General features: G+C 40.0%; 1 protein-coding gene across 3 annotated transcripts in view; it reads left to right on the forward strand.

The window, feature by feature from the left end:
• micu1 (mitochondrial calcium uptake 1) overlaps window positions 1-14,376 on the forward strand; it is a 27,725-nt gene continuing 13,349 nt past the window's right edge. For all 3 annotated transcript variants that reach the window (XR_015102157.1, XM_086122841.1, XM_086122840.1), the window contains exons 1-5: window positions 1-165; window positions 3,271-3,435; window positions 4,774-4,960; window positions 6,157-6,319; window positions 7,807-7,850. Coding sequence is in view for 2 of the 3 variants with exons in the window: in XM_086122841.1 (XP_085978967.1) it covers window positions 3,272-3,435; window positions 4,774-4,960; window positions 6,157-6,319; window positions 7,807-7,850 (558 nt within the window). In the remaining variant the exon portion in view is untranslated. The remainder of the gene's footprint in view (window positions 166-3,270; window positions 3,436-4,773; window positions 4,961-6,156; window positions 6,320-7,806; window positions 7,851-14,376) is intronic.

Genomic DNA, 14,376 nt, shown 5'->3' on the forward strand with positions numbered 1-14,376 from the left:
GAGAAGCCCCGCCCCGTCTCTCAGCGCTGGATGGAAATACGGAAGTGTGCTCGCTCCTCTACTGCTCATCTGTTTTCTCTGCAGTCGTTCCAGTTTTAAGACGCAATCTGAAACGTCGAGGGTAGTTTTTATTCCTGCCCGAGTGGTGTTTGTGTTGCCATTCACGTAAGTACCCTCGTGTCTTCCTTGCTCTAGGTCTCTCGCGAACGGTGAGAGTGAAACGACACCTCGATTTACAACGCCACCGAACTGTAGCTAGCCAGCGTTAGCTGTCAGAGCTCTACCTACGTTCATGTTATGAGAGAATAAAGGCGTAGTTCTCACGCTCAAATGAGGTTTCGCAATGCATATTGGCACTCGACAATTCCCAAGTAGCAGGTGGACCGAACTGGGTTCCATTTCCACATGGCAACATGTGTTTTTTTGTGTATGATGCTCATAAGGTTAACTCTGTCATGATGCGGTCAAACATTGTGTCCACTTGCATTCTTTTGGCATGGCAGTTTTCTGAATACTGTGATTCTTATTTGTCTTGTTATAAATCTTAAAATGAAATAACTGGTCATAACTGCAAGATACTGCAGTTTGGAGTTTTAAACAATAACAGACCATTGCTTTGCTGGTGACTTGTGAAAAAAAAAGTCCCCTAATCCCCTCGCATGCAATGTGCGTGCAAGTATGCGTACCTCGTGAAAATACTGTACATACAAGCAGAGAGAGAAAACTCCACACAGGAGGGCCGAAACCTAGATTTGTATTCTGAACTGCAGAACTATGAGGAACACGTGCTCACCACTAGACCACAATGCTGCCCAAGAATCATGACAACTGCATTGTATTTGTGGTGTGCAACAAAAATAAAGTGTAAAGTCAATTTTCCGTTGAAGAATTAAAATTAGTACGACTATCTGCCTCACTCATCTGAGATTGAGGATTTGAATCCGGGATACTGCTTTCTTGTGTGGAGTATACATTTAATACCACACACTGGTGTTTCTGTCCATTTTTATCCAGATCCACATTTTTAAATTCTCTTGTCTTAATAACTGTTTTGAACATCAATCATATGTTCCAAATAAAAGGCTAACCTGAAGTGTCCTTTAAATTATTGTTCTTTTGTATCACTCACCCACCAATTCAGAACTATTGTTGTAGTGGATAACTCAAATTCTTACTGTCATTTTTGGAAGAAGTTTGATTTATCAGGCATTTTGTGACAACTTACATAACCATTTACTACTTTATGTGACTGCTTGTGTTTCTCAGTACTTGTTTGTCTTCTAATTATTTTTAATTTTGCTAATTACAATATTTTATTCTTTATTGCTGGCTGCTACGGGGCCCTCAGTAACTAATTTTGCATGAGTTTTATGACCAATAAACACCTTCATACCTTGAATTGATGGTCATGTTATTCTGAAGTCAGAAGAACCATCCACTCTCTGTCCCGCTTATCCTCATTGTGAAAGGCAATATGGGCGTTGAATACTGTATTGCCAGGTGAGATGTCTGGTGGTTGTGTTGCTAGATGCTGCTTCCTTTCATGCAGATGATGCAGTTTTGTTTCTCACTTAGTGTTATGTCAGGAGTGACATTCAGCAGGAAAACGGTGCCAAATAGATCTTTTTAATGTCCTTTTTACTTTTAAAAACACTATGTGGAATTTCCACGCTTTTTGCTGTCCTATGAACATTAAAACTTCTGACAGACAGGAAGTTTTGTGACAGTGCAGCCGTCCAAAGTTGTTTTGGCAGCAATGAATGAAGGAGTGAAATTGTTACATTTGAGTATCTGGAAGACAAGACTATTTCAGTCCTGTGCCAGCTGGAAATGATACGACGTTGAATCAGGAGTTGACCATTGGTCGCCACGGGGGTGAGTGAGCATCTGCTTCTCCTTCTGCTTGCAAAAGGCGCCAGTGAGTGAAGATTGCGGCGTTGAAGGCACACCGAAGTCCAGCGAGTAGAGTCAACTATTACTCTAAGTTAACTACTTAGGTCCTACAGTTTGTGTCAAAGTTTGTATTGTTTTCACATTGGACAGGTTAAGTTCCCCAAACATATTGTCGCTTGATATGTTCAACGTTGGAGGTTCCTCTTTATTATGTGAAAACCATCATTGGAACACCAAAAGGAAAATGGATGATGATTATTATTATTAGCCTTTAGAGTATTAAATGTATCATGACAAGCTACATTGACGTTCACATCCCTCCAAAAAGGTATTTTTGTTAATTGGCCTACTGCATGTGTTAAAAATGCAGGATATTTGTTGCCATGGGCCTTTACCTTGATTCCATGAAACTTGCCGGAAACTATTTTTTGAAAATCAAACTGCTGTATTTAGCAGTGTTAGAAGACAAGCCCGAAACCTGTTCGTGCTTCACTGGGCCTACCCGAAACAAGGTGTGACTGTCTGCTAACTTGGTGTTGTTTTGGCAATGTCTTGAGAATTATTTTAGTCTCAGGTGTTAAAAAAAACAAAAACATATCCTGACAAGGCATTTCACAACTTGTATGGCTTTACGAAATTAATTACTTTCCAATTCAGTAGACCCTTGTCAAAGTTGCAAAGTTGGTTGCTCAGTCAATTCTCGGAAAATTGTTTTTTTTTTTTTTTGCCTCTAACTCTACTTTATTATTCATGCCTGACCTGTCTGCCAATTTGTGTCATGGTTGGCATTTTTCAGTACAGGGATGAAAAAAAATGTTCTCTAGCTGGGCACCGAAGCTGCAACCACTTTATGCTCATGCAGTGTGAAATCCTTTGAGGTCAGCAACTTTTATTTAGATGGTTCGGCTCTAATGTACAATTTTTGTGACGTTCAGTTCCATCCAAATGGTGTTTCTGCAATTTTTTAATTTTTTTTATCAGAGCCCGTTATAAATCACATCTTCAGTGTGACAACCATTGCCCGTAGGATATTGACATTTGGCATGATGCTTCATTTCAGTACTCTACTATGCTTCATACATAGAAACGTCTACACAAGGGATCTTCAAATTTGCAATTGTCAAAGCATCCTCTGACGGTGATTAATTCAGCCCACTTCAAAATTTAGCTGTCAACAGTAACATTACGCCTCAAGGGTTCAATGCTTTTTTTTGGACTAAAATTTGCATGTTGATGTGAGTGTTGATTAATTTTCCTTTCTTAATTCATGCATTTATTTTTCTGCAAATGTTATTACTTTTTAAAATTATATATCCCGAGTTGGAATGAAATTTTGCTTCAATACAAGTTTCACCTTCACACTCTTCTTCTATTCAGAATGTTCCGCTTGCGGGCACTGTCCGCTGTGTGGGTTGGCGTGTCACACTTGTCCCGGCGCTACCACAGTGGTGCAGTGAGAGGGTCTGGACGAAGGAGGGTGATGTTGGCAGCTCTGGTTGGGGTAACTGCTGTCTCTGCTAGTACTGGACTTCTCTGGAAAAGGTATGACTGAGTTCATATCAAAGTACGTTAACGTCAAGACTATCACACTGTTAAAAAATAAATAAACGAAAAGAGGTTTGACTGTAATTTAAACGAACTCCGTTTATGGTTTCACCCATCTAACGTTGACATTTCAAAGTCCCAATTTCACGTCGTTTATTTTCCATTTGCTGATTTTGCTCTCAACGAAAACCTTAACGTAAACTTCATCATAACTACCAGATTTTTCTCACAAATTAGTGAACACAATAAACCATGGGGAGATAACTGCCACCGTGACCTTGCTTATGAACAAAATTTACAGCGCGGGATTCCCCTCTGTTGCTTAGCAACACATAATGTTCTACCAGTACTTCAGTCTCTGTTATTAAAAGTGAGGGTTCCTGATCAAACTGATTTTGTCACTATTATTTCAAGATAACTCATTTTTCTTTGTCCCACATATTAAGTTTAGCGATAAGTAATAGCATTTCAAATGGAATATTTGTTTTTGTACGTATTTCAATAAAAAGGGACAATTTTACTTTTTGAGCAAATTAACAAACAGATGAATGCATATAATAATGTGAACACACGATTACAAATGGTGCACCCTAATAAGGTAGCGTTCATAGGTGAATCGCACGACACCGCAGTAGGCTGCTCATTTTTGTTTTCTCCTCACTCTGCATTCTCTCATTTAAATGACTCCCACACGTCATGTGACTCAGCGAGAGTTGTAATCATTGAAATGACAAGTTACTGGCCACGTTCATAATACTTGTGGCCACCTCATCTGGCATGTTGTGCCCCTGATTAGTGCCCCCCATGTAGAAGGTGTCAGTGTTTTGATTATTCTCCATCGCTAAGAAGGCTGGTGTTCAAGACAAAGTGGTCAAGAGGGGATTTATTTGCTAACTCGAGATCCCAGTGGTGATACAATAACTGTGTTGCAAGAGCCAGCATGATGGATGAAGCCACGAGATGTTTGACAGCCGAGCCACTGTTCTGTTTGTATCTCATTAAACCAACTTATTATTCAGCCCACCATCGACTGTCTCAGTTCACCATTATTATTCCAATTTGTCAATCGTGATTTACAACAACAACAAAAAAATTAAATGTTGGTGGTCTGGGAGTTGACTTAAACAGCTTAGCGTTTGTAAGACACAATATAGCACTTTTAGATCACATCTGTATTGAACACCAATGCATCTTCATCTGCATAGTCCATCATATACCTGACAAATGCAACTGTCTTTGTAAAATGCACATAGATATTGTATTTAACCACCCGATGACACATTCATTTCCCGCAGGTTTTAATCTGGTTCCAATCTCTTTTTTGTCGAAAACTAGAGCGTATGCTGATGCAGGGCCATCAGTCCGAAATTCCCAGCCACAAAATGGAGAAGGTGATTTTGTGAGGACTTCAGACTCCGAGTCAGAGAAATCAGTGGAGGCGAGCGGTAGTGATGACGAGGCCAAGAATGAAAGTGGCGAAGGGAAAAAAAAGAAGCAACGCTCTGGCTTCCGTGACCGCAAGGTAATCAATAACTGGCCAATCCTACCAATCAGCCATTCTCCCGTTTGATACCCTTAAAGAATGGTTCTGCAGCAATCAATATTCAATATGCTATGTCATGCTGTTTTGACAGAATATTTTACAGAGGTAATCAGCTTGCATTTCTTTCATCATAAACAACAGGGCTGTTAATTAGGGAGTGGGGGACAACACAGAAGATGATCAAGTGGTCGTCTTCTGTTTCCAGCTTGTTGATTGTTGGACACATTACTGAATGGAATGGGGATTTATGGGTACAATGGTTAAATTATGCAAAACGTTTTATATTCTGCTCAAATGGTTGAGGATCCAAAAGCTTTGGATTCACTGCACCATTTACCAGCAGATTGCAAAAAAAGTTGTTGCAGAAATGGTCTTGTCCCAAAGCGATTCGTAAAATACAATACAATACATCTTTATTTAAATAGCATTTTCACAACCGCTGCAATTATGTCAAATGACGTCGACACCTTGCTCATGTTGTCAAATAAAACATTTACCTAACCATGAAAGATCAGTTCATTGTATGTGTTGGATTTTCACAGCATTTTATGCATTTCCTTTTGGTTTGCCATTTTCAAAGGTGCAAATCCTCATGTAAATAACCGAATTTACTTGGATTTGACCTCCCATGCTACATAATGGCATGTGAAGCAAAAAGAATCAGTCCTCCAGAGAACATATCTCATTTTAACAAGTGGAAACCTTCCTTTCTGTTTCCCAACGTAATGACTAATAAATAGTGTGAACCAACACTGAATCATGAAAACACTTTTTTTTTTCAACTCTATATTAGTAAATGTCACTTATTAAAATCAGAGAGTGTTGCAACCTCAGGAAGTCAGTCATTCGGTGTCACAGAGAATAAATAAACTGCTTGTGTCCCTGAACAGAGCAGCAAATTTTGCTCTAATTTGAAGCATTTTGCAGAAACAGGGTGGCTATTTTAAAACGAACATTAACCGAGCTAATGACCGCGACACACTAAACTGTTGTTTTTCACCAACTGCTAATATAGTTGAGATTTATTTGTGTGTATTTTTGCAGCATGTTTTTTTGCAGAGGTTCTTTTTGAGATATTTATTTCAAACCTGGTTACCGAATAAAAAATAAAAAAGTGACTTACTTCATCACAGTGTGTGATCGATCGAATGAGAACCATTTGCTGTGTTTGACAGGTGATGGAGTACGAAAATAGAATACGGGCCTACTCGACCCCGGACAAGATTTTTCGCTACTTTGCCACCTTGAAGATTATCGGTGAGCATGGAGATGCTGAAGTATACATGACGCCCCAGGACTTCATACGCTCCATCACACCAAATGAGAAGCAGCCAGAGAGTGAGTCACTTTTCAGCCATCCACTCGGCTGAATGTAATCACAGAAATTAGCCCTTTTTATGACCTTTTACGCCTCATTTTCTGTTGTGCCTGCTCATTTCTCCTCTCCCTGGGTTTGGCTCTGTAGATAGTCAGGGAGGTGTGCCTTTCTTTGTCCTGCTTTCCAGAAAAAGGCTATGAAAGTGTCTGATTGGTTGCGGAGTTCATGATCAGAAGGAAAAAGCAAGTGTAAAATGCTTGTCATTTACGGCGTTCAGTAAAACATGCGATGCAAATGCCATGTCAGTAAGTGCATCCAATAGCTTTTATGGACACAATTCTTCTGGTAAGCAGCTGAGTTCATCCTGCCCTGCTCCTCAAAAAAAAAAGTAAATAAAAATATTATAGATAAATATTACACCGTACCAACCCAATAAAAAACAGAGGATATGGTGGGAACTGAGCATGGTTTCGTTCAGGCTCACATTTGAGATGCAATTTTTTTTGTGTGTGTAATCGTTCAAATTCCATATGAATTGTGACCTCAGTCTTTCTGATGTATGAACCAAACATGTCCTCAACGTGACCCGCATGCACAGAAGACGAGACGACCTCACTCTCTACACAGTGCTTAAGGAAGTTAATATGATCCAGCGTGTAGGGGCTCATCTTTTTATCATCTCATATCTACAGAGGAACGAATGTGGGAGGATGTAGAAATATTTTGTGGAACTGAGGCGTGGCTTTTCGATCTCCTTATTTCATGCAGACGTCTATTAAAGATAACGTGACATCATCGCCAAACATAAATGAACCAACCGTCTGCATGGCTTCATTGCTACTATCACCACAAATATGCACTTGGGCTTCATGTTTCAAGTGGGATTACAATAAAGTAAAATATAAAATCAACACAGTTACTCAAAACGACTGCAGATTAACACACGATTGTCAGTATTCCTCCCATACACCTTCTCTTCCCCCTCCCCTGCCCGCGCAAACTGCATGTTGGGCTTTTGATGACATATAGGTTGGCTGTTCAGATTGAGGTCACATTGTAAAAAATTGGATACCTATCAGATTTAGAACCACATATGAAAGTGACCCAGGCTGTATCGGGGGAGGGGGGGGGGGTGAACCATTCACTGTCATTAAAAAAAAAAAAAAAGGAATACAGGATACATAAACCTGATGGAAAACGCGGCTTGATTGACATTATATCAATATTTTAAAAAAACGATTTCCCTTTATTTGTATTTTACTTGCATCTTACAATCCTTGGAGTCAAGAACTGTATTATTGACGGCCGATGATTCTTTAAAAAAAATTGCAAAGTGGAAATGACTTTTTGATGAGACTTATTATTCACTTTCACATGTCAGTGAACTGCAGAGCATGAATAATAAATATTATTGCCATTTGCTGTGTCTCATGCTGGAATGCATCGATTTGTTTTTTTTTAAACTAGGGTGTCTCCTGTGACTCTGTATTTATTTACTTTTTTTCAGATCTTGGGCTTGATCAATTTGTGGTGAAACGCTATGATGGAAAGGTAAGATTTGGATGTCTTTGTGATAAAGAATAGGAATAGGTCATGACTGACATCAGGTATCGGTACCGGGCCGATACTGACCTTATTTCAAGGTAGTGAGTACTCGGTAAGGCTGTCAATACCAGTCACCGAAACATTCAAATTAAAAATTCAACAACATTCAAGTCCATGTTGCTTTTATTCTTTCAATGTATTTTCCAGTCAACCCTGTCAAATGTTCCTCTTATAAATACCCAAAAGAGTTTGAGCGAATCTTCACTGAAAAGAAAGTTCTGTAGTTTGTGCAACACTCAGCATATACATTATTCTCATTGTTTAGCCGCGTTTGTCCCTTTTGCAGGCCATTTGTTGCCTTTATTTACTTGCCAAATTTCTGTCCACGTGGATTTGTCTGATACTCCATTTAGCTTTTGTTGTCTCAGAGAATCTCCCTCCAGTGTGGCCAAAGGGCTCCCAGCTCAGTCTGCCTGCCCATTAAAAAAAAAAAAAAAAATTTTTTTTGCCCATGGGCACATTAAGTGTAGATGAAACGGCTATTGCCTTGTGTGTGTCCTGAAGCATTGTCGCTTGAGGGTGAAGGGAAATTTTCAGCTGGGCTACCCTGATAAAGGCTTTCGTCATATTGCGCTAAAACGAGTCGTTCTGTCTCAGGTGCCATTTGATCTAAAACACAATTAAAACAAGTACAAGATTTGCCACTTAGGCACTATTTTTGCCAACCTTAAGTGGAAGAGGTTCAAGTCTGGATGTGATGTGTACGTCAGTGCGTTCCTCTCTGGTTATGGCTTATCTGCAGGTTCAGTGTACATTGAAGGCAAACACAACACACCCAGTGTGACTGTGACTAAACAACTCTTTTGTAATCTGAGTCACCGTGTGTTTCATTTTGCTGCTCTAAGAGGGCGTTCTAAAAGTATTAACAGGATTTCATTTCTTTGCTGAACATGGTTTGTCATTGTGCCCATCATGGAGTTTTTCTCCACCCAAGGTGATGTTGATGTGGGTGTGATTTTTGCCATCACAATTTAACACTGTAAACCGCTGTTGACCTTTTTTTCCTTAACTCTTGTTGATTCAGTCATGCTTTTGTCTCCTACTCATAACAAGTAATCCCTCCATTTTCTCTCCTCCCCTCCTTGTGATTAACTATCTACCTCAAAACCAAAATTTCCACCTTGTCTGTCTTGACCCCCCCCCACCCCTCCTTTTCCCCAATAATTCCATCTGCCTCCCCCATGCTCCGCTCAAAACCTCCCTACCCCCTATTCCTTGCTTCTTCTACCGCCCTTGCCCCAATCCTGCTTCTGCCCCTCCCCCTCTTCAGGACTTCTGGCAGGTATGGGGTGTGTGCTCAGCGGCATGTGTGCACCTGAATGAAATGCTGCACATTGTAGTCAATACTTGATACTCTTGGTTCTTTTAGTCCACATGTGCCTCTCCCTTTTGTTTATACTCTTTTTATTATTCACTCTTTCCTGCTATATATTCAGTGTTTGTGCAGGGGAACAGCTCACCTCATGATTTACATTCAATATTTCCCTATCGCAACTTCAGCAAGGGTGAATCCACAAATCTTATTTCTGTACAGGACAGGACTGTGTATATTCAGTCTAGAAAAGTAACGTCCTCATTTCCCTTTTTGCGCATAGCACAGAGTTGATTAAAAACAGTGTAAGTAGCAATTTCCCAAAAATGACAGCCTGTCAAAATTCAATTGGAAATTTCAACAGTAACACTATCTCTGGACATGGCAGAAATTCATAATGTTATTGTGTGTCAAATTGCAGTATCACTGAATACTGTCATTATATATTAGAGGTTTACAATGTGCCCATTGATGGTCAAACGTGTACAGCCAAATTAACTTGACAACTGTTGATATTGCTATATTGTTGTCCCAATTATGGTATATTGCTGACCTGTTCATGTGATTTCATGGATAGTTTTCTGGACTACAACTTTTGTCAGTAGGAGGTGACCTTGTGCAAAGTCAACAGAGTAGCATGGGAAACAACTAAATAGAACTCTTCCTTCCATTTATGTTATTACGACAATCTGTCCATGACCAAATTGTGCATCTATGTACATTTAAGCAATTGGCTACACGATTGTTGTTCAAAACAGAATTGTGTTTTTGCCCAAGTACCTTTGGAAATCACTAGATCATGTGAGATTAAGCTTCATATTGCCAAATGTAGGTATGGGAAATGATCAGTATAAGCTTTGTTTCGCCTGGAGCAGGTCAATCACGTGAAAGCCTCTTTTAATAATTGAGAGGTGTCAGTCACTGATGGTGACACACAAGCCATTGCTGCTGTTGTTCGTGTCTCATGTTTCTGCTTTATACTACCCAAAAGTCTTTGTGTTGGCCATTATATTAAAGATCTCCCCAGTGCTTTTTGTATAAACCTGGTGCTTGCAGCTGTCTGCTATACCAACCTTACTAAATTATTCAAGCTTAAACTTTCCACTTTATTTCTCTTAGAATTCCTGAAGACTTCTACCGCAGAACGGAGGCGCAACTCAAATGTGACCCTCAAAAGAAACCATGGCGACTACTTTTAAGATAGATGATATAATCAACTGAAAATGTTTTCAATTTGTCGCCCATTTAGAAATTGTAACATTGCTGTTCCCTTGCACTCAATCACCCTCTCTTGTTTGTTCTAAATAATTTTTTCCTTCGTCTCCTTTTATTTCTCTTCAACGAGTTATGAGCTCAAGCTTTCTACATGCTTTGGTTTGGCACCCATGCCCATTTCCTCAGCATGCCCTTTTACCAGTGTCTTCCTCAGAAAGTAGCTGGTGGTGGCGCCCTCCTTCTGCGCATGGTGGCAGCACAGGGGCTTTGGGGTGCAGTAAATGGCTCTGTTAACTCGCACGGAGGCTGCGTCAATGTGCTTGGTAGCTTTCACCAATTCATCTTTTGGATTGTTCCGATGTCACTCCTGCATGGTGCCTGAAGAGCATGGTTTTAAAGTCACTGAAGGCAGGAATTGTATTTTAAAATTGGTTCAATCTGTTCCCTATGCGCTGTGGCCTTCTGAATGAAAAGCCACATCGTCTGTCAATTGACCCCTGCTACTGGGATTGTGTGTGCGTGCGTGCGTGCGTGCGTGCGTGCGTGCGCGCGTCATTTAATTTCTTATTATCCAGGCTGTTATCTTGTTCACTCCTTCTGATTTCACAGGAAGTTTCAGCCGGCCTCTGTTTGGACTTCATTTAAATGGCTATGTTCCGCCACCTTTCACTGTTTCCAGCTCCCTGTGACCCCCGTCTGTCGATGAATAGCTCATAAAAACAGTTGCATACAATTTTTCTCTTTATCGCCATATGCTGTCCTGATCTACAAGAGGTTTTGGGTCACATGGTCATCTGAGGGCTTGCCTTCCTCTTGTGAGGCAGCTGCCATTTCTCAGCAACCAAAATATGTTGTTTGAGCTTTCCGCATCAGAATCCCCCTTCAGTTGTGTTCCCAGAATAATCATGAGCTATGAACTGCACACCTGTTCTGTCAGTTCTCTGAGGACCAGACACAGTTGATATGTTCTCTATACCCAGGCATCCACTCTCATGCGGTCTGTGGTCATTTTTTCCCCACTTATCATTCATTGCCCTACAAACATTTGTCTGGGATATGAATGAAGGTCAGAGAGACATTCCTAATGTAAGTGTTTGAGGCCATGTATTAGCTAAGTAATCATGTAATGCTATTCCTTTCTTGAGTGCTTGGATGGAGGTCGTCACAAAAGTACTCCGTATTAAAAATAAATGCCAGTATAGAAGTCCTAAAGGGGAAAAAAATTACATATTTTTTTTAAATACTGTGTGTGTTCCAAGAGGCAGAGCGCCTCTCCCTTCCCATTAATTTTGGAACCCAGCCAAAGTTATAAACAAAGCAGCTCATGCTTGAATTGTTTCCATCTGAACTGCTTGATCCACTGGATGTCCACAGTCACAGCCTTAGTAGTCCTCTGGGTCAGAGTGAATTTCCAAACGCACCTCATGTTGACAGCAGCAATCAAGTTCGGGTTGGACGAAGCACCCACTTCTAGCTAGAAAAAGTTTTTCTTTTTAGTATAACCTTTAGCTTATACCTTAACTAGAATCCTGAATCGCATGGTGGCCAAAGTTAGAATCCTGGTCAGTTATTGCGCTTTTTGTAGATCCTTGTTGTGGCAGAATGGCGGCAGCAGAGTTAGGTCACGCAATAGTTACCAAGACTAAAGTTCTTCATCTTCGACTTCATGTCCTCTGCTTCTGTTTCTTCTTCTACTTTCTTTGGGTGGTTGGCATATCCGTGTGGTGCATTACCGCCAGTGGGAGAAAGTGGCGGAAATGCACAGAAAGTCAACATGGTTTGGGAAAGGGGATTTTGGGTGCCAGTACGAGCTCTAATTTTAATACAGTAGATACAGGTCGCATTTGAATATAAGTCGTAGGATCAGCCAAACTGACAAAAAAAGCGACTTATAATGTGAAAAATATAGTACTTTTTATTCTCCCCTAAAGCTTTTATAATGCAGTGGAACCTCCATAGTCAAACATAATTCACTGCCTGACACCGGTTGACTTTCAATTTGTTCTCTTTAAAAAATAAAAAAAAAATCCCATAGAAATAAAGGGAGTTCATTTGTTTGAGACTCAAACTGTCACCATCATCAAAGATTTGACTGTTTAGGTAAATGTTACATGCAAACATGTATAACTGTCATGCAAGTTCAAAGAAAAGCTGATCCACTGTTTAAGCTAAATAAAACAAAGTCAAACCACTTCTCGAAGATGAATACATGTTTTCGGCACAGTATAGTCAGTCGGCAATATGCCTACGTCTACAGATTGTTTACTTTGAGTTCTAGTAAGACTAGTTAACCTATACAAGCAGCCAGATGCTTCCCTGTACAGTAAGTGCAATTTTCAGTGGTTTTTTTCATTACACTTAATTTTTTGACATTGCTGGCACCCTTTTGCATTGCCATCATAGAGAAAACAGTCAAAGTGTGTGTGTGTGGGGGCGGGGGGGACCATCTTCTGGGTCATTCAAGTGTGATGTGTCATTTCCATGGTTCGAAATCTCACAAATAGTGACTTGAGATTCTGTCACTTTTGGGGCATTCAACTTTGGACGTTGCACTATAATAATACTGTTATATAGTTTGTCATCTTTATTATTTTACATTTTTTTCAATATATTCAACCAATGCAAATGGGAGTTTCAGATTTGAAACTACTCTATAAAATATACATAAAAAAAAGACAACTCAAATGGCAAAAATATTCCTCAATCCTTTCACCGCGGTTAGCATATTTTGTAATATGTGATCACATTTTTAAGCACTTTCGAACACACACATTGACTAATCATTTTTTCGGATAATGCTATTTGACTTTCGAAATTACAATGTGTCTGGCGCGGCGCTCTTGCTGCTAGGAAACAAGAGATTGGCCTTGACCGAACTCTCAACCTCCTCCTGTAAATTGCATGGTGATATAGAACAGTGATTCATTTGACAGCATCGTCAGCAGCTTTGTCACAAGTGTATTTGTGCCTTGACTAGTCAGTTGCTCTCCTAATTTTCCTGCAGCCATAAAGCTTAGCTTGATGCATACGGATTGATATGAACACGAGCTGGTTTAGCACAGATTCAATCAGGAAGCAAGCTCGGATTTACTCTGACAGTTGTGTTGTTGACACCAATTAGTTGGCACGCGCTGTCAAATGAATGCGCTATCTGTTAATTAACGTGAGTACTAGTAATGAGCGTGACAGTCAGTTGGGATCAGTCATTTGCGCTAACTCTACAATTACACGTACATTCAGAGTTGGTCATTTCCTCTCTCTCTCTCTCTCTCTCTCTCTCTCTCTCTCTCTCTCTCTCTCTCTCTCTCTCTCTCTCTCTTTATATAAGATAAGAAAACCTTTACTAGTCTCGCAGTAGAGAAATTCCCATGTATATAGATTTTTTTTTTTTTAACCTGAATACCTTGTGGTGATAAAGCGGTTCAGATATTTTATTGACGTGCCCACTTCTGGTAGAAATTATGAGGAGGGAGTCAGTAATGTGAGGGATGGCTCTGGTTTTGTTATCCTAGCCAAAGGGGATGCCTCAAAATGTTTCTATTCGTACATCTTTGTCAAATTCATAGAAGTTTGAAATGTCATACTCGACAGTGGAATCTCAAAGATCAAATTCTGTCGTTGAGGTTCCACTATATGTTGGACAATGCCATATTGCTGTAGCGCGATAGGATTTGCGCTTCTCAAGCTCCCCTGGCCTTTACCAAATGATAAATGGATTGTATTTTGGGGGTAATTAATTACCATGGTTTTCATTTTATTTTTAGCCCAAATGTTTTCTTTGTTGAGGTGTGTGTGCATTTGTCTTTGTGTAAGAAAGCCCGGTATAAATATTCGTGTGTGTGTGTTTGTGTGTGTCTTTATCGTTCAAGACCCTGCTTTAGACAGCAGAGGCCATGCCTGTTCTCTAACAGTTCTTTCTCATCCTTCCTCTTCCTCTGAAATGGA

Source organism: Hippocampus guttulatus, chromosome 10 (genome assembly GCF_054856545.1).
Source record: "Hippocampus guttulatus isolate MCC_2025c chromosome 10, RoL_Hgut_1.0, whole genome shotgun sequence".
NCBI lineage: Eukaryota > Metazoa > Chordata > Actinopteri > Syngnathiformes > Syngnathidae > Hippocampus > Hippocampus guttulatus.